At 35.4% G+C, this 16,870-nt stretch overlaps 1 protein-coding gene across 2 annotated transcripts in view; it reads left to right on the forward strand.

Annotated features, from left to right (window-relative positions):
* The window catches only part of brinp2 (bone morphogenetic protein/retinoic acid inducible neural-specific 2), a 724,527-nt gene that overhangs the window by 146,162 nt on the left and 561,495 nt on the right, over positions 1 to 16,870 (forward strand). For both annotated transcript variants that reach the window (XR_007936145.1, XM_028811321.2), the window contains exons 3-4: positions 3,592 to 3,782; positions 6,997 to 7,178. Coding sequence is in view for 1 of the 2 variants with exons in the window: in XM_028811321.2 (XP_028667154.1) it covers positions 3,592 to 3,782; positions 6,997 to 7,178 (373 nt within the window). In the remaining variant the exon portion in view is untranslated. The remainder of the gene's footprint in view (positions 1 to 3,591; positions 3,783 to 6,996; positions 7,179 to 16,870) is intronic.

Raw genomic sequence — 16,870 nt, forward strand, 5'->3', positions numbered from 1 at the left:
CCCTACCACCTGTGTGCCTCAGCAAAAATCAAAAATCATCAGACCAGGCTATATTATACCAGTGTTCAACTGTCCAGGTTTGGTGAGCCTGTCCCCATGGCAGCCTCAGCTTTCTGAATTTTCTAAGCAAGTGTATATGTAGTGAAATAAAACTTTGAAATAATACAAACCAAAAATTTGAAAAAAATGTTTTTTTGCCGGTTTTATTTTAAAGAAATGTTTACCAGGTGTAGCTGCGTTTTCCCAAAGTTTCCAAAATTCAGCAGCTCCAACTTAAAAAAATGGGATTCAACAAAAGCCTGACGCGCAGAAATGATTCCACAGACAAGATATCTTCGTTTTCAAAAGTTTAGTTAAATTTTGAAAATAAAACAGTTCACACAAAAATAAAGGAAGAAAAATTAAAATAGCAAAAAAAAGAAAAATTATAATAAGAAAAAATTTAGTTCTAAGCTTAATCTTGTTACATCTTAAATCGTTACTAGTCACTTATAATTTCTGAACCATTTCAAAACGGTCAGAAGACTGTATGCTTATCCCATTTCTAAACTTAAAATGGGTTTATCAAATCCCTCTTTACTGGGACCTGTTCTAAACACAACTAAACTTAATATCACACTGTTTCTCAATTATAGCAAGGAGATTCTATCTACTGATAGGGGGGAAAAGACTATACCATTGTCTATGACTATAGAAGAAATTATGTTCTATTCAAATAAAGAAAACATTAATATGAATTTAACTCAAAACTTTAACTTTCTAAAATTGGCTCTTACACCAGGTTTATTATAAATAGAAACACCAGCAATGCAATGGAAAAACTTCCCTGTCTTGCAAGGCAGAAGGAAATTAATCTTAGTTTATGGGCAGCTTTTAGAACGGAATTAACATGACTGCTGTCCTAGGTGCTGAATTCTTCACTCTCTGAGGTTGTATACTGCATGATTGCTTTTCTTAATTAAATTTTTATTCATAATACTTACGGTTGACAGTTTGTTTAGAGTACTGTAAAGTGTTAAGATTAAACACTGATGATAATCCTTTTCTGGTGGTCCCTCTGCTGTCATCATTGGTTCTGAGTGCATATTTGTGGATTTAACAATAGAGATAAACAACAATACCAGCAGGTCAAAATCATAGTTGTGTACTTTTTTGATAATTAAGGTAGTATACTATTTACTGCTTATTAATTTTTAACATACTGTATACACAAATAATATATATACTCAATACATAGCTCATGGAATATGGATGAATTCAGTTTTAACTGGATATTTAAAACTAACACCCGAACATTTAATTTTATGTAGAAATTTTTATATTTTTTGTGACAAACACCATTGAAAAATTTAAATGAGTGATGTGCTAATAAAACTTAATAAAAGATAATTTGTTATTTGTTGCTGTTTCCTAACTACTGTATTGTACTGTACATGGTCATGAATGCTGAGCTTTTTTCATTAATTTGCACTTCTCATGTAAGAGTAAATTAAAGTGGACTGAAAATAACAGTAAGACATAAAATAGCAGGAGTACCTCTTTACAGTTCCTGCCCTATTAAGTATTGTATTGTGTACCTCTGAGCTATTAACACAAATTGCTGTTAAAAGATAACAATTCATTGTTTGGTTTACTATATGAAGAGGTATGTCTGCTTTACTGAACAACTGAAGACTTGTAGAATTATAACTCTTGCATATTCTACTTTGCAGATAAGATTCCGCATGTTAACAATAAACAGATGCAAAGTTACTGAGAGGCCAGTAACCATTTTGTTCTGAGTCCATTTTCATATTTGTTATCTTTGTCGAGTCATCTCTGTCTTAAAAAAAATCATTTTAATAATGAGATTGTAACAGGATTACTACAGCCTGCGGTTATATGTGAGCCTCCCAGTCCAGCTGACTAAAAATAGAAATGATGGCTAAGCAAAGCAACTGATGGTGTATATAAAAATTAAATTATGTATATTATAAAGGTAATTCCTTATGATACAAGCACACAGAAACCCTGCAGAGATTCAGGTGTCACTGGCTTGTATTTAAACCTTTAATTGACTTAATCCATCATTATTAGCTTTAGACAATCTGCTAGTTCTGGATCCTAATTAACTTAAACGCCAGACTTGACTGAAAATAAAGTAAGAGGGTTTTTGTTTTACAAGTCTGAGACTTCTTTTCTGGTGTTGTAGTTTTCAGCATTTTTTTTGTGGCTGCATACTTCACCATATTAAAATATGTTTACAATAAAAGAAATTCCTTTAGAGAATTTTTGAAAATTTTTATGTCAGTTTTGTACAGTAATGTAAGATAAGAGGAGAGAGAGACCTTTTTTTTAACTGTTCACACCATTGAGAACAATAAAAGTGCTCCAGATTACTGTGCTCCACAAAAATAATAGCTTCAATTACCATAATTGCATAATATAATAATAATAACATGGTCTTTATTCAGTGCTACATTCAGGAAGAATTTCAAGGATATAAAAAAAACAGTAAGAATTGCATGCATCTACAGCTAACTTGGCATAACATGTCAGGAATTTTTTGTTTCTGTTAGTCATCTTTACAACAGAATAGAATGATGTGTCTTAACCCGTAAAGAACCCGAAACGGCAGAGCTACACTACATTAGATATTGACAAAGGGAATGGCTATTTTTGAAGGTGTCCTAAATTTTGCTGTGTCATGCTGTTGGTCTCTGCTGTTCTTGAGTGCCTGTGAAATGTAAACTGGCATGTAACTTGTTTTATAGTCTCCTTAATTATCTAAAGGACTGTGTTAACAGTAATCATCACTTAAAATTAAGCCCAGTTTTTAAAATTAATTCTTGGCAATATTCAACTAAACTATTGTCTTTTGTGTATGAAAAAGTGTTTTGGTTCTTTAGCCAAAATACTACATTAGCTTTTTATAGACATTGTCTACAAAACACTCTTTGCCATACAGTAAATTAATCCATTATGTCTGGTAGAAGACCAGAAGCTAATCCAACCACTCAAAGCTCAACTACAAGTGTTCATTGTTACTAGTGGCTAAAGACAGACACAAACCTAAAGATGACAGATGACAGATAGCCACACAGCACATATATCATTCTAAGAAGGCCATTTTCTATGATCTACATTAGTAAAGCAATGGTCAAGTAAGTACTTGAGTAGTTAAACTGTGTGTTTATGCTTTCTTCCTCAGTAGTCGTTCAAAAGATCACAATAGGTGTTTGTTTTGCTGACAGTTGTTTATATGATTTAAAAGAATGTTTTCTGTGTTTTGACAAAACTTGAGATATTACCCAAGTGGTTACACCACTGGTTTCTAAACTTTTATTGATCTCTTTAGACAATCCTGTTGATTTCCTTATATAGCAAGAAGTTCAGTATTAGTTGACTATGATATATCTAATACAAGGACTTTTTTTTAACTTTAGGTATTGAGGCATTGTGAACTTAACTGTAAAACATGTATCACTTCAGTTTCTGGAGATTTTTGTCTTCTATTTGTTTTATCATTTTTTTGTTCAACTTCTTGGAGATTGATTACATAACAAAAAATAGAAACTAATAGCAAATAAACTGTGCTATCTCTTACTGTAGGGAATTCAGTCATTGGAAAGTGAACAGCTTGGCTACAGAAAGAAGAGATTTTTTCAAAGCCCCCCTACCTCTCACTCCAGAGTTCATCCGCAATCTCAGGCTTCTGGGACGGAGGCCCACTTTGCAGCAGATCAATGAGAACTTGATCAAGAAATATGGAACTCATTTTCTTGTGTCTGCTACTCTTGGGGGTAAGGAAGAAAAACATTTTTTATTATTATTTGTGTACTGAAGTATGATTAAATATTATAGCATGCACAAATACTTTTTATCTTGTCTGACTTTTAATATTTAAGCAAATGTTTAATGAAAACAGTGTTAAACTGAAACAATTTTCTGTTTACATATTTTGCATTGTCTGTCCTTTGAATAATAAAGAAAAACCATCTTTATTTAAAGTACAGAGTTAACCATATTTAAATAATGATGGTGAAACATTAAATATGTTCCTTGAAGTTTCATTAAGATTCAGGATGCTTCATTGTCCCTCACTCTGTCTTTTGCTCCACATAGGAGCTGAAGGTTTTATTTTATCTTTCATCATTTTTATAAGCTTTTATTTCCTTTCTGTTCCACTCTGGTGTTTTTTTCAGTTTTCTTAGGCTATCAGGATTTAAAAGGCTTTACTTCAATGACTGCCTAAAAATCCTTGCTTCTTTCATATAGATTGTCGTTCCCATTTTAGCCCTAGCTTTAAGCTTTGGAAGACTAACCCAGCTATCATTGTGTTGTTATTAAGCTTTAGGGGCTTTCAGATATAGCCTTCTGATAGATCAGTATATTATTTTGATTTTATATTTAAAACTGTTTCTGATATAGTCTGGTACCATGGGTTACCTCCAAAAGACCTGGACTAGAATTTTCAAATCAAATCAAAACAGTTACTGTTTTTGTGGAGTTTTCATGTTCTCTTTATGTCCACATTCATTTATTTTCTATATTCCTTAATTGTCTCCTTCAAGACAAATCATACAAAAGAAATTTTACTTGATTAAGCATGTTTCTGATGGCAATAAAATTATTTTTCCCAATTTTACCTGTTACTATTTATATTTTTATTGTAGAGAAAAGCCAAGCAAAATGACACCTTTTATTGGCTAACTAAAAAGATTACAATATGCAAGCTTTCGAAGCAACTCAGGCCCCTTCTTCAGTTACATTGATTCAGTTCAGTTTCCATTACATCTTGCCTGAAGAAGGGGCCTGAGTTGCTTCGAAAGCTTGCATATTGTAATCTTTTTAGTTAGCCAATAAAAGGTGTCATTTTGCTTGGCTTTTCTCTACATTCATAATGGCTAACCTGGTACAACACCCTAGTACTATTTTTATTGTTTAATTAATTAGCTTTGCTAAGCTAGTGTTAAGTCCCATTATGAACTGTTGTATGCCAATGGAAATTCACGGTGATCGACATTTAACAGATATGGGAAAACTTTCCAGTCTTTTGTTTGATAAAGCCATACTGTATACTATGAATTAATATACAGGACTCCCTAGATTAGCTAGTGCAAGCAGATTATGTCTGTTTATATGTTAAAATATATTAACAAAAATTTACTTGAGAACGGGGGTTACAGTGGCATTACATGTAGACATTCTCCATTTGAAGTTTTGATTATATCCTACAATTCATTTGGGCTAGCTACACAGCATGTGAATTTCTTCTTGAACCCATCAAAAATATATACTTTTTAGTAGAAAACTAACTATTCGTATTGATCAGTAAAAAATTGTGAGGAAGATAGGCAACAACTTTTTTCTAGTACAGGGCACCCCGAAGTTGTGTTCATCTGCTTCTTATACTAAAGAATGTATGTAATTCAAAATAGACATACCACAGAACACAGAATATATGAAGATGGTAATGCTAAATTAAATGATTATGTTTTTAGCCAGAATATGCTGTTCAGCTGGCATTTATTCAGCATCAGTCTTTTAGATAAATTTCCATGCATCCATTTCCTAACCCATTTATCCAATTCAGGGGCCTGGCAAGCCAAGGCCTATCTCAATAGCACTGAGCACAAGACAGTAAATAAACCAACTGGGTGTGGGTTCATTGTAGGGTACTGTCATAGACACACATGCACCCATGCCACTTACATCTGGTCTACCAATCCAGATCTGCTGTTTGTTTCTTTTTTCCCATATTTAATATGTTATGTTCCATTTTAGGCAATGCTACCTCTGAGGTCTGCTGTTAGTTAATTGAATTAAAGTAATACCATAATTTGTTAAAACAAAAAAAACAGCATTTGTGTTCCTAAAACTTCCAGACTGTAAGAAAATGAGGTTCACATATAACCATGTAAAATGTTTTGAACTGTGACATAGACGAGGTCATGTACTTCAGTGATCTTAAAGCTATGATATCAGAAGCATTGTGTTCTGGAGAAAGCCAACCCATGACAAGTGGGTCTAAGAAGAGGGAATAAAAAAAGAGCAATTTAATAATAGGATTTCATGATAATGTGCGATAAATCTTGTTAAACCTTGGCCTTAACAAAGGTTTGTTCCTGGGATTGGTGTTCACTGTTGTGTGCCTTTTGGCCAGGTAAGCCACATATCCCAGCAGGTATGGCTCCAAGAAGCCACCTGGAACCACCATATGTGCTCCACACTAGCAAGGCCAAGATTGAGGTACTGAGTGCAGTGGCAGTCAGATCACATGGATGGGAACATTAAAGATTATCAAAGATATTTACGTCACAGAGACCATTAGACGACAAAGGATGGCCTGCAAAAATCTAAGCAAAGTGACAAACAAAGAAAAAGCACCAACAGTGGAAACATTGCAGAAACAAAAACCAGCACTACTGTGCTTTTTCAACAGATGAAAGTTGGTATCTATAATAGACAGACTTTCTCCAAAATGTATTGAAAATTTCTGCAATGTTTTATTTTTTATGAATAAATTACAATGTTTATCTGTTTTAAGATAGTAGAGCTGAACATATCTATGAAAAGAGAAATTTACTTTCTCAAGCCTAACATTTCTATCTGTCTGAGATTAATGCTTTGAAAAGAGTGTTACCATTTACTGAAGTATTCATTAAGAAGTCTTTGGCTCCTTGACTCAGATTGTAATCAAAACATCATATGATATTGAAATATACATTGTCTTTTCTTGGCACCAATCCTGAAAAGCATGTATGCATTTACTTTTAATGTCATTGGTTTAAACAGTTTTCTTTCTTAATGTATGAAATTCTTCTAAGTTCATCAATTATAGAACAGAATAACATTTGCAATTTGTTACTACTATTGCTACTTATTTTTCATTTTTAAATTAATTAAGATACATTTCCTCGTGAAAGCATTTGATGCACAGAGAAATGAAGACAGGGAAGTTTACTGAAAACTGTTATTCATACTGTTAAAAGTAAAATTTCCTGTTCCTTTTAGGTGAAGAATCTCTTACTATATTTTTGGACAAGCAAAAATTAAACAAGAAGACTGACAACAAAGACAACAGTTCATCCACTACCTTGGAAACCCTTCATCAGCTGGCAGCCTCCTATTTTATTGACAGAGAAAGCACTCTGCGAAAACTTCATCATCTACAGATAGCAACCTCAGCTATTAAGGTAATATTTGTTTCTTTATATATTCCATTCAGTCTTTACCTTATCTTTGTAAAAAGTCAAACCAACAGGGAATCAGAAGCATTTCTAAATACAGTATATGGTAGAATTATAAACTTTTTAAATTAGGCTAGGGTGGAATCCCAAAACATTCATTACCTTTTTAGAAAAAATATAAGGAGACTCTCAAGCTGCATTAGAGTATCATGGAATAGGCACAGATCTAGACATAGTAACTGACATCTTACTGAGAAGCCATAGATAGATAGATAGATAGATAGATAGATAGATAGATAGATAGATAGATAGATAGATAGATAGATAGATAGATAGATAGATAGATAGATAGATAGATAGATAGAGAATGCTTTATTTGTCCTAAGTGAGAAAGGTAGCTTTATACAGCTGTTTAATAAATAATAATGAACAATAACCCCCACAATTGCAAACCAGAATTGCCAAAAACATAGAAAACATCTGATATGGCTAAGGATAAAAACAGCAGTCACAGTCACTGTGAGGCATTGTAAAGGCATGACTGTTGGTATAAAGGAGCTCCAGTAGCATTTCCTCATATACTACTGAATGATTTGTTGACTGAAAGTACTTAATGATAGTGTATCATAGTTTTCTTTTCATTCTCTCCCAGCACACCATAGCATAGAAAGTTGCACAAAGTCTGTCGCAGAGTTCTACAAAATATATGTCACTAACCACATTTAAGGAGCATAGACTCCTATGAAAAAAAAATGCGTCTGCTCTGCCCTTTCCTATATAGTTCCTATTTGTTTCAAGATCAGTCTGTGATGGTGCAGGTGGGCTGCACACTCCCTGTTGCATCCAGGAGCCTCTTAAACCCAATGCTGTCAATATTCATGACTGGGATGAGCCAGCGAATGAGGACACTCACACAAAGCAAGGGTAAGGTGTAAAAGTGAACAGGTGCTTTTATTGCCACAATTCAAAAACAAAAGTGTTCAAATAGTGCAGTGCTTCCATAAATGTTCAATAAATAAATAATCCATAAAACCAACAGTGAAGTGGAGGTTAAAATCTGTTAAAACGAGGATAAAACACAGGCAGCAAACTGTCTTTAAAAAGCAAGTTCCTGTTGTGTCCCTTTAATATCGACATCTCCTCTGCTCATCCCATACAGGGCCTCGCAGCAGAGGAGTCACCCTGCTGACAGACAAAGCTGACCTTTCATGGGTCCTGGTCCTTGCCATCCCATGGCTACAACAAGGCTCCCACTCTGGGCCTGGGCTCAGGACCCCAAAGGCCATGGCACTCAAACTGGGGCTCCTTGTCCCAGCCTTGTCGACTCCTGTTGTCTTCCTGGACTTACATATCAAGTTGTTTCAACACGCATCACTCTGGCTCCCTAAGTCGTTCAGCCAGAGCCCTTCAGCCCTTCAGCCCCTGGGTGTCAGTCCCACACTCACCTTAAACAGCTCTCTCCCTCTATCTCTCTCCCTGTATCTCTCTCCCTCTCTCTCGCTTTCTCTTGTCACTTGCTTGCTCACACTCTGGCTCTCTCTCCAGTCTTCCTGCCTACTTCTACTACCTGTGCACTAAGTTCAGGGCCGTCCGCTCCCACAATGCACATGGGAACCACAACTCACTACACTACCACACCCCCACCCAAAGTCACGAGAGCAGCAATTAGAATTATTTATTTGAAAACAGGCCTCTGCTTCTTAAGCTGTGGACCTGCCCTTCCACACAGTCCAGCCTTTCATTAATGTGGACCCCCAAGTACATGTAGCAATGCACCACAACCACATCCACTCCCTAAATAATGATTGGGCATGGAGGGTCTTTGTTGTCAAGTACCAGTTCTTTGATTTTGCTGCTGTTAGTTGCAGGAGGTTCTCTTTGACACCAAGAAAAAAAATTTGCTGGCTCCTATACTCTGTCTCATCCCCCTAAACCATACAAAACATTGGTGCAGGATCATCTCAGAATTTCTACAACTGACATGACCTATTGTTATATTTGTAGTCCTTATGTGAGGAATATAGTAGATAGAGGCTTTTAGTTTCCATCCTCAACTCTAAACACAGTTTTCATATTAAAATTTAAAAAGAAGACTTACATTTATTTTTATTTTTGTTTCTTCATGTCGGGTCATGATTTATGAGATGCAATATGTAAGCTCGATTGATAAGACAGCATGTGCTGCTACCAGATGTATCCTGGTAAATCCTGGTAAGATGTAAATTTATCTCTCTTGTGCTCTATGTGATAAAAATAATATTTGGTCTTATATTTTAATAGGAAGAGTCTTTAAAATGCTGTTTGTGTAACTGTTGTGTACATCTTTGAGTAATGAAGATATCGGCATGTGTGAACATATCACCAATTTATCATGTTCCCTAACATCAATCACCTTGCCTTTTTTAATGTTGTCCTTTTAATATTGTAATCTCTTCAAGACAAAATAAGAAAACATCTAAATTTAATGGTTTATTATAGCCAGTTCGGAAACTGTAGTAAAAGCTGACAGGCAGAACTCCTTAGTGTCTCCTAAAAACAGAACCAGCTACCAACGTAAATCTGTACTGGCCAGACATGGGCCTTTATCAGTTTGATTCTTAATTCTAAAATCAAGATATAATTCTTAATTGCTTTTCTTTTGGGTTTTAGATGCTCTAATGAACTTATTAATTGTTTTTTTGGCAAAATATGGGAGAAGCTTCACATTTTTAGACAAACATCTTTGGACATTTTTATTGAGGTATTTTATATTACATAGATTTGTTTTTCTATTGATTTTGTTTATTTCTTGTAGTTAGCCCTACACTTCAATAAAGTGTTTTACTGTCAAATAGATATATCTGTTATCCTCCAGATATTAACTACAACCCAATGTGAAAATTATCATTGTTTAAAAGGACCTAGAAAGATATTTATCCAATAGTTCTTTCCAGGATGACCAGAGTAAATTGTTGCTTTAGGTGGAATTTACAAGGCATACTCTTGTGAATTCTTTCCATGTAATCTCTTTATTTTGAATGTGTCAGTTGATTTATACCTTCAGTCCTTCCTTTATGTCCAATTTTTCTGTGGTTCTTAAAGTAAACACTTTAGTCAGAGATGTGTGATCTTTAGGGATTCAAGTGTGTAATGACAGAAAGTTACAATGAATTTACAGATTGTAAATAACGTCAGACCAATTTATTCTTCATTAGGGTGGAAAGTATGGCTGTTGACCAAGAACTGTCAATAACACGGGTTCTGGGATTAAATAACATAAATAAGATTGCGCAACAAATCTGCCCAGTCACTTACAGGTTGGGATGGTACAGTTGTTAGCAATGTTGCTTCTCATATTCTGTGCCCTAGGTTTGAACTCAGTGCCTGGCCATTAAATGGGTTTATTTTGCATATTAATGTATGAATTTTGCTCCAGATACTCCAGTTTTCCTCCAACAAAAAGGTGCACACAATTTAGGTTATGTGATAGATGTAGCAAAGGGAAGAAAATAAATTGTGTACCAACAGACAGTTGGAAAGCAAGAAATGAACATTAAATTAAGAGCTTGTTTACATTTTGAGAGGATCAGAAGAACAAAGAAACCTCAAATAAACCAAAATCTAAAAGTGACAGTGAAAGTCTATCCCAAAAGTCCTAACAATAATGGTTAGTCCTTACCCTAAATTACATTAAGAATATCCAAATCTTGGACATTGTGTAAAGCACACTGCTATGTCAAAGCAATGACATCACATTCAACAATGCCAGCGGATCATGTGAAAAGCAACATGACTGCTTGTCAGACTCTAATAATTAAAATTGTTAAACAAATTATGAACAAAAACACAGAATGTGTATTAAAATACAAAATTCTAAATTCACAAATTCAAGATCCAAAAAAATAAAACTTAAAATTTAAAAAAGCATAAATGTTAAGAAAGGATAGTAATTAAAATTAAAAACCCTAGCCCTAACCCTAACTAGAATTAGAAAAATTAAATGGAAAGTCAAAATTCTTCAATTCCCAAACATGCAGAAGACCATGGTGTGGAAACTAATGCAATAGCACAGATGCAGTGACTACCAGAGATGTATACAGCATACAGGCCCTCTAGATAAACTAATACAGCACCAGAAAGCCAGTGAATAATTAGGGTTCTTGCCCAACAACTTAATAAGTAATTCAATGGCATAATTAACATAACAGTGTAGGGAATAAACTAAAGTAACATGAAGAGTTGAAAAAATAATGCATCATTAAAAAATAATTATAATAATACAACTGAAAGTAGGAAAGAAACAAAATATGAGGAAATTTTAAAAAAGATACATCAGTGGTAATACTCACAGGGAATCGTGGTATTTTTGTTAACAACAATATTTCTGTAACCCTGAAATGCAGACCAAATGTGGTGATGTCCCCAACAAATAAAGCAATTACAAAATAACGCCATGATGATGTCACTAACATAATGAAAAAATTAATAACAAAAAGAAAAACACCACCAATATCAAATACCTAGTGCAGAATGAATCTTATATTTCTCAAACATGTTCATGACAGCAGCTATGCTGTGTAAACCAGAAGCTGGACTTGTGCTGCTTCTATAGAATGTTCCAGGTTTTTCATGTCCCTTTCTTGAAATTTATTATATTATGTTCTTTTGTCTCATAACAAAATAAATGCTTCTTTTATGATCAAAATAGCATGCATTTTTATGTTCAGAAGATTCTTAGATGGCCTTATGTAAGGTATCACTGTCTGCTGATAGGGTTAAGGAATGGCCCTATATACATAAATATTATTATTATAGACATCAGGAATAGTTCAGAGCACCTGCTCTGCGTAAGTTCTATCTTTTTGTGCATTTTTCATCACAACATCATTTTCCATAGAAATTTGTAGAGTGAGTTGTACTAGGGAGACTTCCTGGACTTAAACAGCAAGTTGTCAATTTCAAAACGCATCACTCTGGCTCCCTAAGTCCTTCAGCCAGAGCAATCACTCCTTCAGCCCCTGGGTGTCAGCCCCACACTCCCCTTAAAGGTCTCTCTCTCTCTCTCTTTCTCATCACTTGCTTCTTCACACTCTGGCTCTCTCTCCAGTCTTCCTACTTACTTCTCCCTTCTTTCTTCAACCTCCCTTCTCCGTTCTGTTTTGTTCTCCCTCTCTAACACTCTGGTTTCCTTACATGCTATCCATTGACATATCATCGTTTGACTTCTGGAAGCAGATTGTTACTTGTACTGTATAAAGATGGTTGCATATTGTTTCAACAGTAAATCTTTATCTCACCTTCTAGTCACTTTCAGCATAGTGTATCAGAGCTTAACTGAGTTTCAGTTTTTGCTTTATTATGTCAAAACAATTCATATCAGCAACTGTAACTGTAAGTCTTTGTCCACAATTACATAATCTAGTAAGAAATGCATCCCCCAAAACACATGTATTGAAAAGTAGGGATGCACGAATGCTATTTTATGACACTGATACCAAGTACTTTATGAATTCTGTAGGCAGATACCAAGTACCAATACAAGTACTTCTATTAAAAAGAAAACAATGATGCTAAATTTTTTAATATACTGTTAATATGAGAAAAATACAGTTTTATTTAATGCACTATAGTTAAGTAAACATATTATTTTTGTATAAGAAAGAATACATGTATTATTTTAGTGGTATTTGTTAAATTAATAATTGCTGTAAATGTTTTTAATTTTTAGCCAACAACTTATTACAACCTCTTTCACTAAATTGGAATTTCAATTAAACAAAAGTTAGAAAATGTGCACACAGCCTTACGTTCAGGTGCCTTTGGCGACAAGTTAACTGATATGAAAGACAAAACATGTTTTCATTTTCTAGTTACTTTATCCGACAGTCAGTTTTCACATTTTTATTAAATATTTTTATAACAATCAGTATGTCTGCATGTGCCTTAATAACCTGATTTTTATAGAAACCAGGTTTCTAAAATGCCATGTAAGCCCTTATTCCAGTTATAGAAGCCAGGTTATTGGTCTCTGAGAAACCTGATTAACAGACATAGATTTCTCCATGAGTATACCCAGTTATATAGCCATGAAAATCCATAACCAGTTTACAGTTCTGCACATGTCCATTACAGACTGTTCACCTGGTTACCTTCGCACACAAATTCCACAGCCACAAGTTGAAGCATCCATAAAGATCAATATCATGAGGCAAATGTTTCGTGTGGTTGAAATAATCTGTCTCAATATTTCAGAAATCGATAAATTTCTGTTGAAGAATTGAACATAAAGTGTTAAATTATGCAGCAGAATTTCAGGAGCAGTAGCATGTTAAAAGTAACATGCATTACATAGTCCAATTGTTTTTTAAAGTCACAAGTAACCTAATGCAATACTTATTTTATTGAAGTAAAAATACCTGTGTAATTATCATCGCTGGAGCACTATATCTGGTACTTCGCAGAGCTTCATCGCACAGCAAAGCAGTAAAGAATGTACTGTGTGCAATGCGGTGACAGAAACGAATTTTACAAAGTATCATTGTGATTGGGTTACACAGAGCCAATGCCCATACTGCAAATAATTGGCTGCTCAGGATGGAGATGTAAAAAAGGGACAGATGTTGTTTACTTCACAGCACATGAAGGACTGGATTTATTTATAAAACACAGGTTTCATGATTTTTTAAACTCACAGTGGCTGATGATGATGTTTAACTATTTGTTTACACAGTTGATGTTGGCACATTTTGACAAAAGAGAACTCCAGAGCTTTACTTGAGCATGTAAATGCAGCTTTTTAAAGAAATCAGATTTCTGACTTAACCACATATTCACATTATCCTGGTTATGTGTGTAAATGTAAACACACTCAACGTGTCCTGTTCAAAAATAACAGTGACAACATACTGCAATTTCCTGTGTTAGCAGACTACATTAAATAAGTTCTTTTTAACAGTGCTTTACAATGTAGCCTTGTGACGATGCGGGTTCGTGCATGCTTCCATCTTCTGTCCAGGAGCCCTTAACCCTACACCGTTGGTAATGCTACCGATGAGCTTAGCAGTGAGGCAACAACACAGCAAGGGGATGGTGAAAAAGTGCAAAGTGTTTTTATTTAAAAACAAAACCAACAAAAACAAGGTGTTCAAAATAAAGTGCAGTGCATTCAAAAATGTCTTCATTCTTAAATAATCCAATAAAACCAGAAGTGAAAAGTGGAGGTAAAAAACAAATAGAAAAATCTTCTAAAAACAACGAGGTTAAAATAGCACAGGAAGCAATCCTTTAAAAACACAAAGCCTGGTGTCTTCTTTATACCATGGCGGCTCCCCTGCTACTCCCATCTGGGTTACTCAACAGGTGAGTCGCCTACCTGCAGGAACAGCTGCCTTTCACTCTGGTCCGGAAGCCCTCCGTTCACTGGCTACGTCAGGCTCCAGACCGAGACTTGGGTTATTTCCCCAGCGGCTAAGGCGCTCACGCTGGGGCTAAACCAGCCCAAAGCCTCCTCGACTCCCGCTCCTTTCGACGGTGAGTCGTCTCCTCTACTGGTCACTCCAGCTACTTAATCGCTCAACTCTGAGCGACTGCTTCCTTCAGCCCCACCGAGTGTCAGCCAAACACTCCCCTCGTGGGCTCACCTCCCAGCTGCCTGCTTTCTCTTATTCGAGCCTGCTGTTGCTCGCTGACTCTCCTTCTTCCTCACACCGGCTTTCTTTCTCCACTTCCTGCTTCGTGCTCTCCAGCAACCTCCGTCTTTCTTTTTCCTTTCTCATTTTCCTCCTCTAGCCAACTCATTTTTCCATATATCGAGAGGGCATAGCAGCTGAGGCAAATTAGCAGTCCCAGGAACAATCACGGATACGGGCACTTAGGTGAGAAACACCCACATTGCAAATCACCCTGAGAACTGCAGCAGCCACACAATCACCACGCCCCCTCGCTTAGCCGCGAGCGCGGTGATTATTTATTTTAAAAACTGGCCTTTGATGGGAGCTGGGGACCTCGCTATACCACAAGCCTACTTGTGGTGGCTCAATAGCTTTCATATGCAGCAACAACAACATTTATTTATATAGCACATTTTTATACAAGCAATGCAGCTTAAAGTGCGTTACAAGATGAAACGAAAAAGAAGTTAAAACATAAAAAACAAGATTAGGCAATAATATTATACAATATGTAACAAAGAAAAAGGCATGGTCAGATGGGCAAGAGGAGAGAAAAAAATAAACAAAAAAAAAAAAACTCCAATTAGGCAGGAGGAAAAAAAAATCTGCAGGGGTTCCAAGGCCAAAAGACCACCCAGCTCCACTGGGGTTTCTACCTAACAAAGATGCTCTAAATTAGTCCTTATGGTTTTCAGGCTTCACATGGAAGAATTTGATGATGATGGTCATGTGAACATCTGCCATTCAATCCATAAACGCAGGGTTTAGCATGGTAGGAAGAACCGAAAACACAGCAGAGAATGGTACAGATAAGTGGGGAATTGCAGAACCCTAAGGAAAATGATAATTCTGTGTAGACTAATAGGCATACAACTAAAATGTAGGTATGAAAAATCAATTTTAAAATGGGTTTTTAGGAGTTTTTTTTTTCAGTATAGAGCCAGCTCTACTTCAAGATATCTAAAAATTACATGGATTGATAGTAGTACTAAATAATTACCAAAGGAAAAATAACTATTAGTATAAAATGACCAACTCTGACATAAATAACTGTGAAAGGAGGAAAGCAGCTAATATAAGTTCCCCACAAAGCTATGAATATTAGTTAAAACCCCAATATTGTAAAAAGAGTACTGTATATAAACAACTAAGAACTTGGAATGGAAATAATATAATGTATAAAAGGAACACCAAACCTGACAATTTCAATTTTAATTCCAGTCTGAAGATACATGAAAGCAAAAGTGGCTCTTCGGGTAAGGATAAACTGTAACCCACTTTCACTCTGATATAGGTGTTACCTCTAAGCAGCTCTTTCACCACAGTGCAAACTGTAATCCTGCTCTGTCCTTGCTGTTTGTGGGACAATCAGTCTCTTTGTGCCCCGTAGAATCTGTATGCCACAGCACGATCCTTCTTCCATGCCCAGTGGCTCTGAACTTCAGCGCGCAGGTCAACTGCAGCTCCCTTTCTAAACCGATGTTTGTGTTAACCAGGGGAACTGCACCTTTCCCAGGTAATTAATCAATTCAAACAACTAGCTAAAGATTGAAAACATTGGTTGTTTACAATAACAATATGCAAATAATATTAGCTCTCTCACATTCATTTTATATAAGCTTACATAATTGCTTTCTCTTGCATTAATTTCTAGAGAAGTGGTTAACTTACATAAATCCATATGATACAAAGACCTAAAGCAGCATATCTGCAAAACTGTAAGACATCCTGGGGTGTATCATTACCACAAAGTACAGGAAGATGATACTGTAAGAAAATTATACCATGGTTTGATCTTAGTACTAAGATCCTAAATTGCAGCCAAGATCATTTCAACTAGGAGGACTCCGGATTACTCATATAAACCAGCTCCTAAAAGTGGGTTACATACAGCACAGTTCATACAGTAGTACAAACAATTGTTACATTCGATTTTTCAGGCACAGAGTAATTAATAGATTTTTCTTTTTAAATTTTTCAGTTTATCTTCTTTTTCAAGAACAATAAAAATGATATATCCTAATCAAGGAAATCATGGAGGACTGGTAT

The sequence above is a fragment of the Erpetoichthys calabaricus genome, chromosome 10 (genome assembly GCF_900747795.2).
Source record: "Erpetoichthys calabaricus chromosome 10, fErpCal1.3, whole genome shotgun sequence".
Lineage (NCBI taxonomy): Eukaryota > Metazoa > Chordata > Cladistia > Polypteriformes > Polypteridae > Erpetoichthys > Erpetoichthys calabaricus.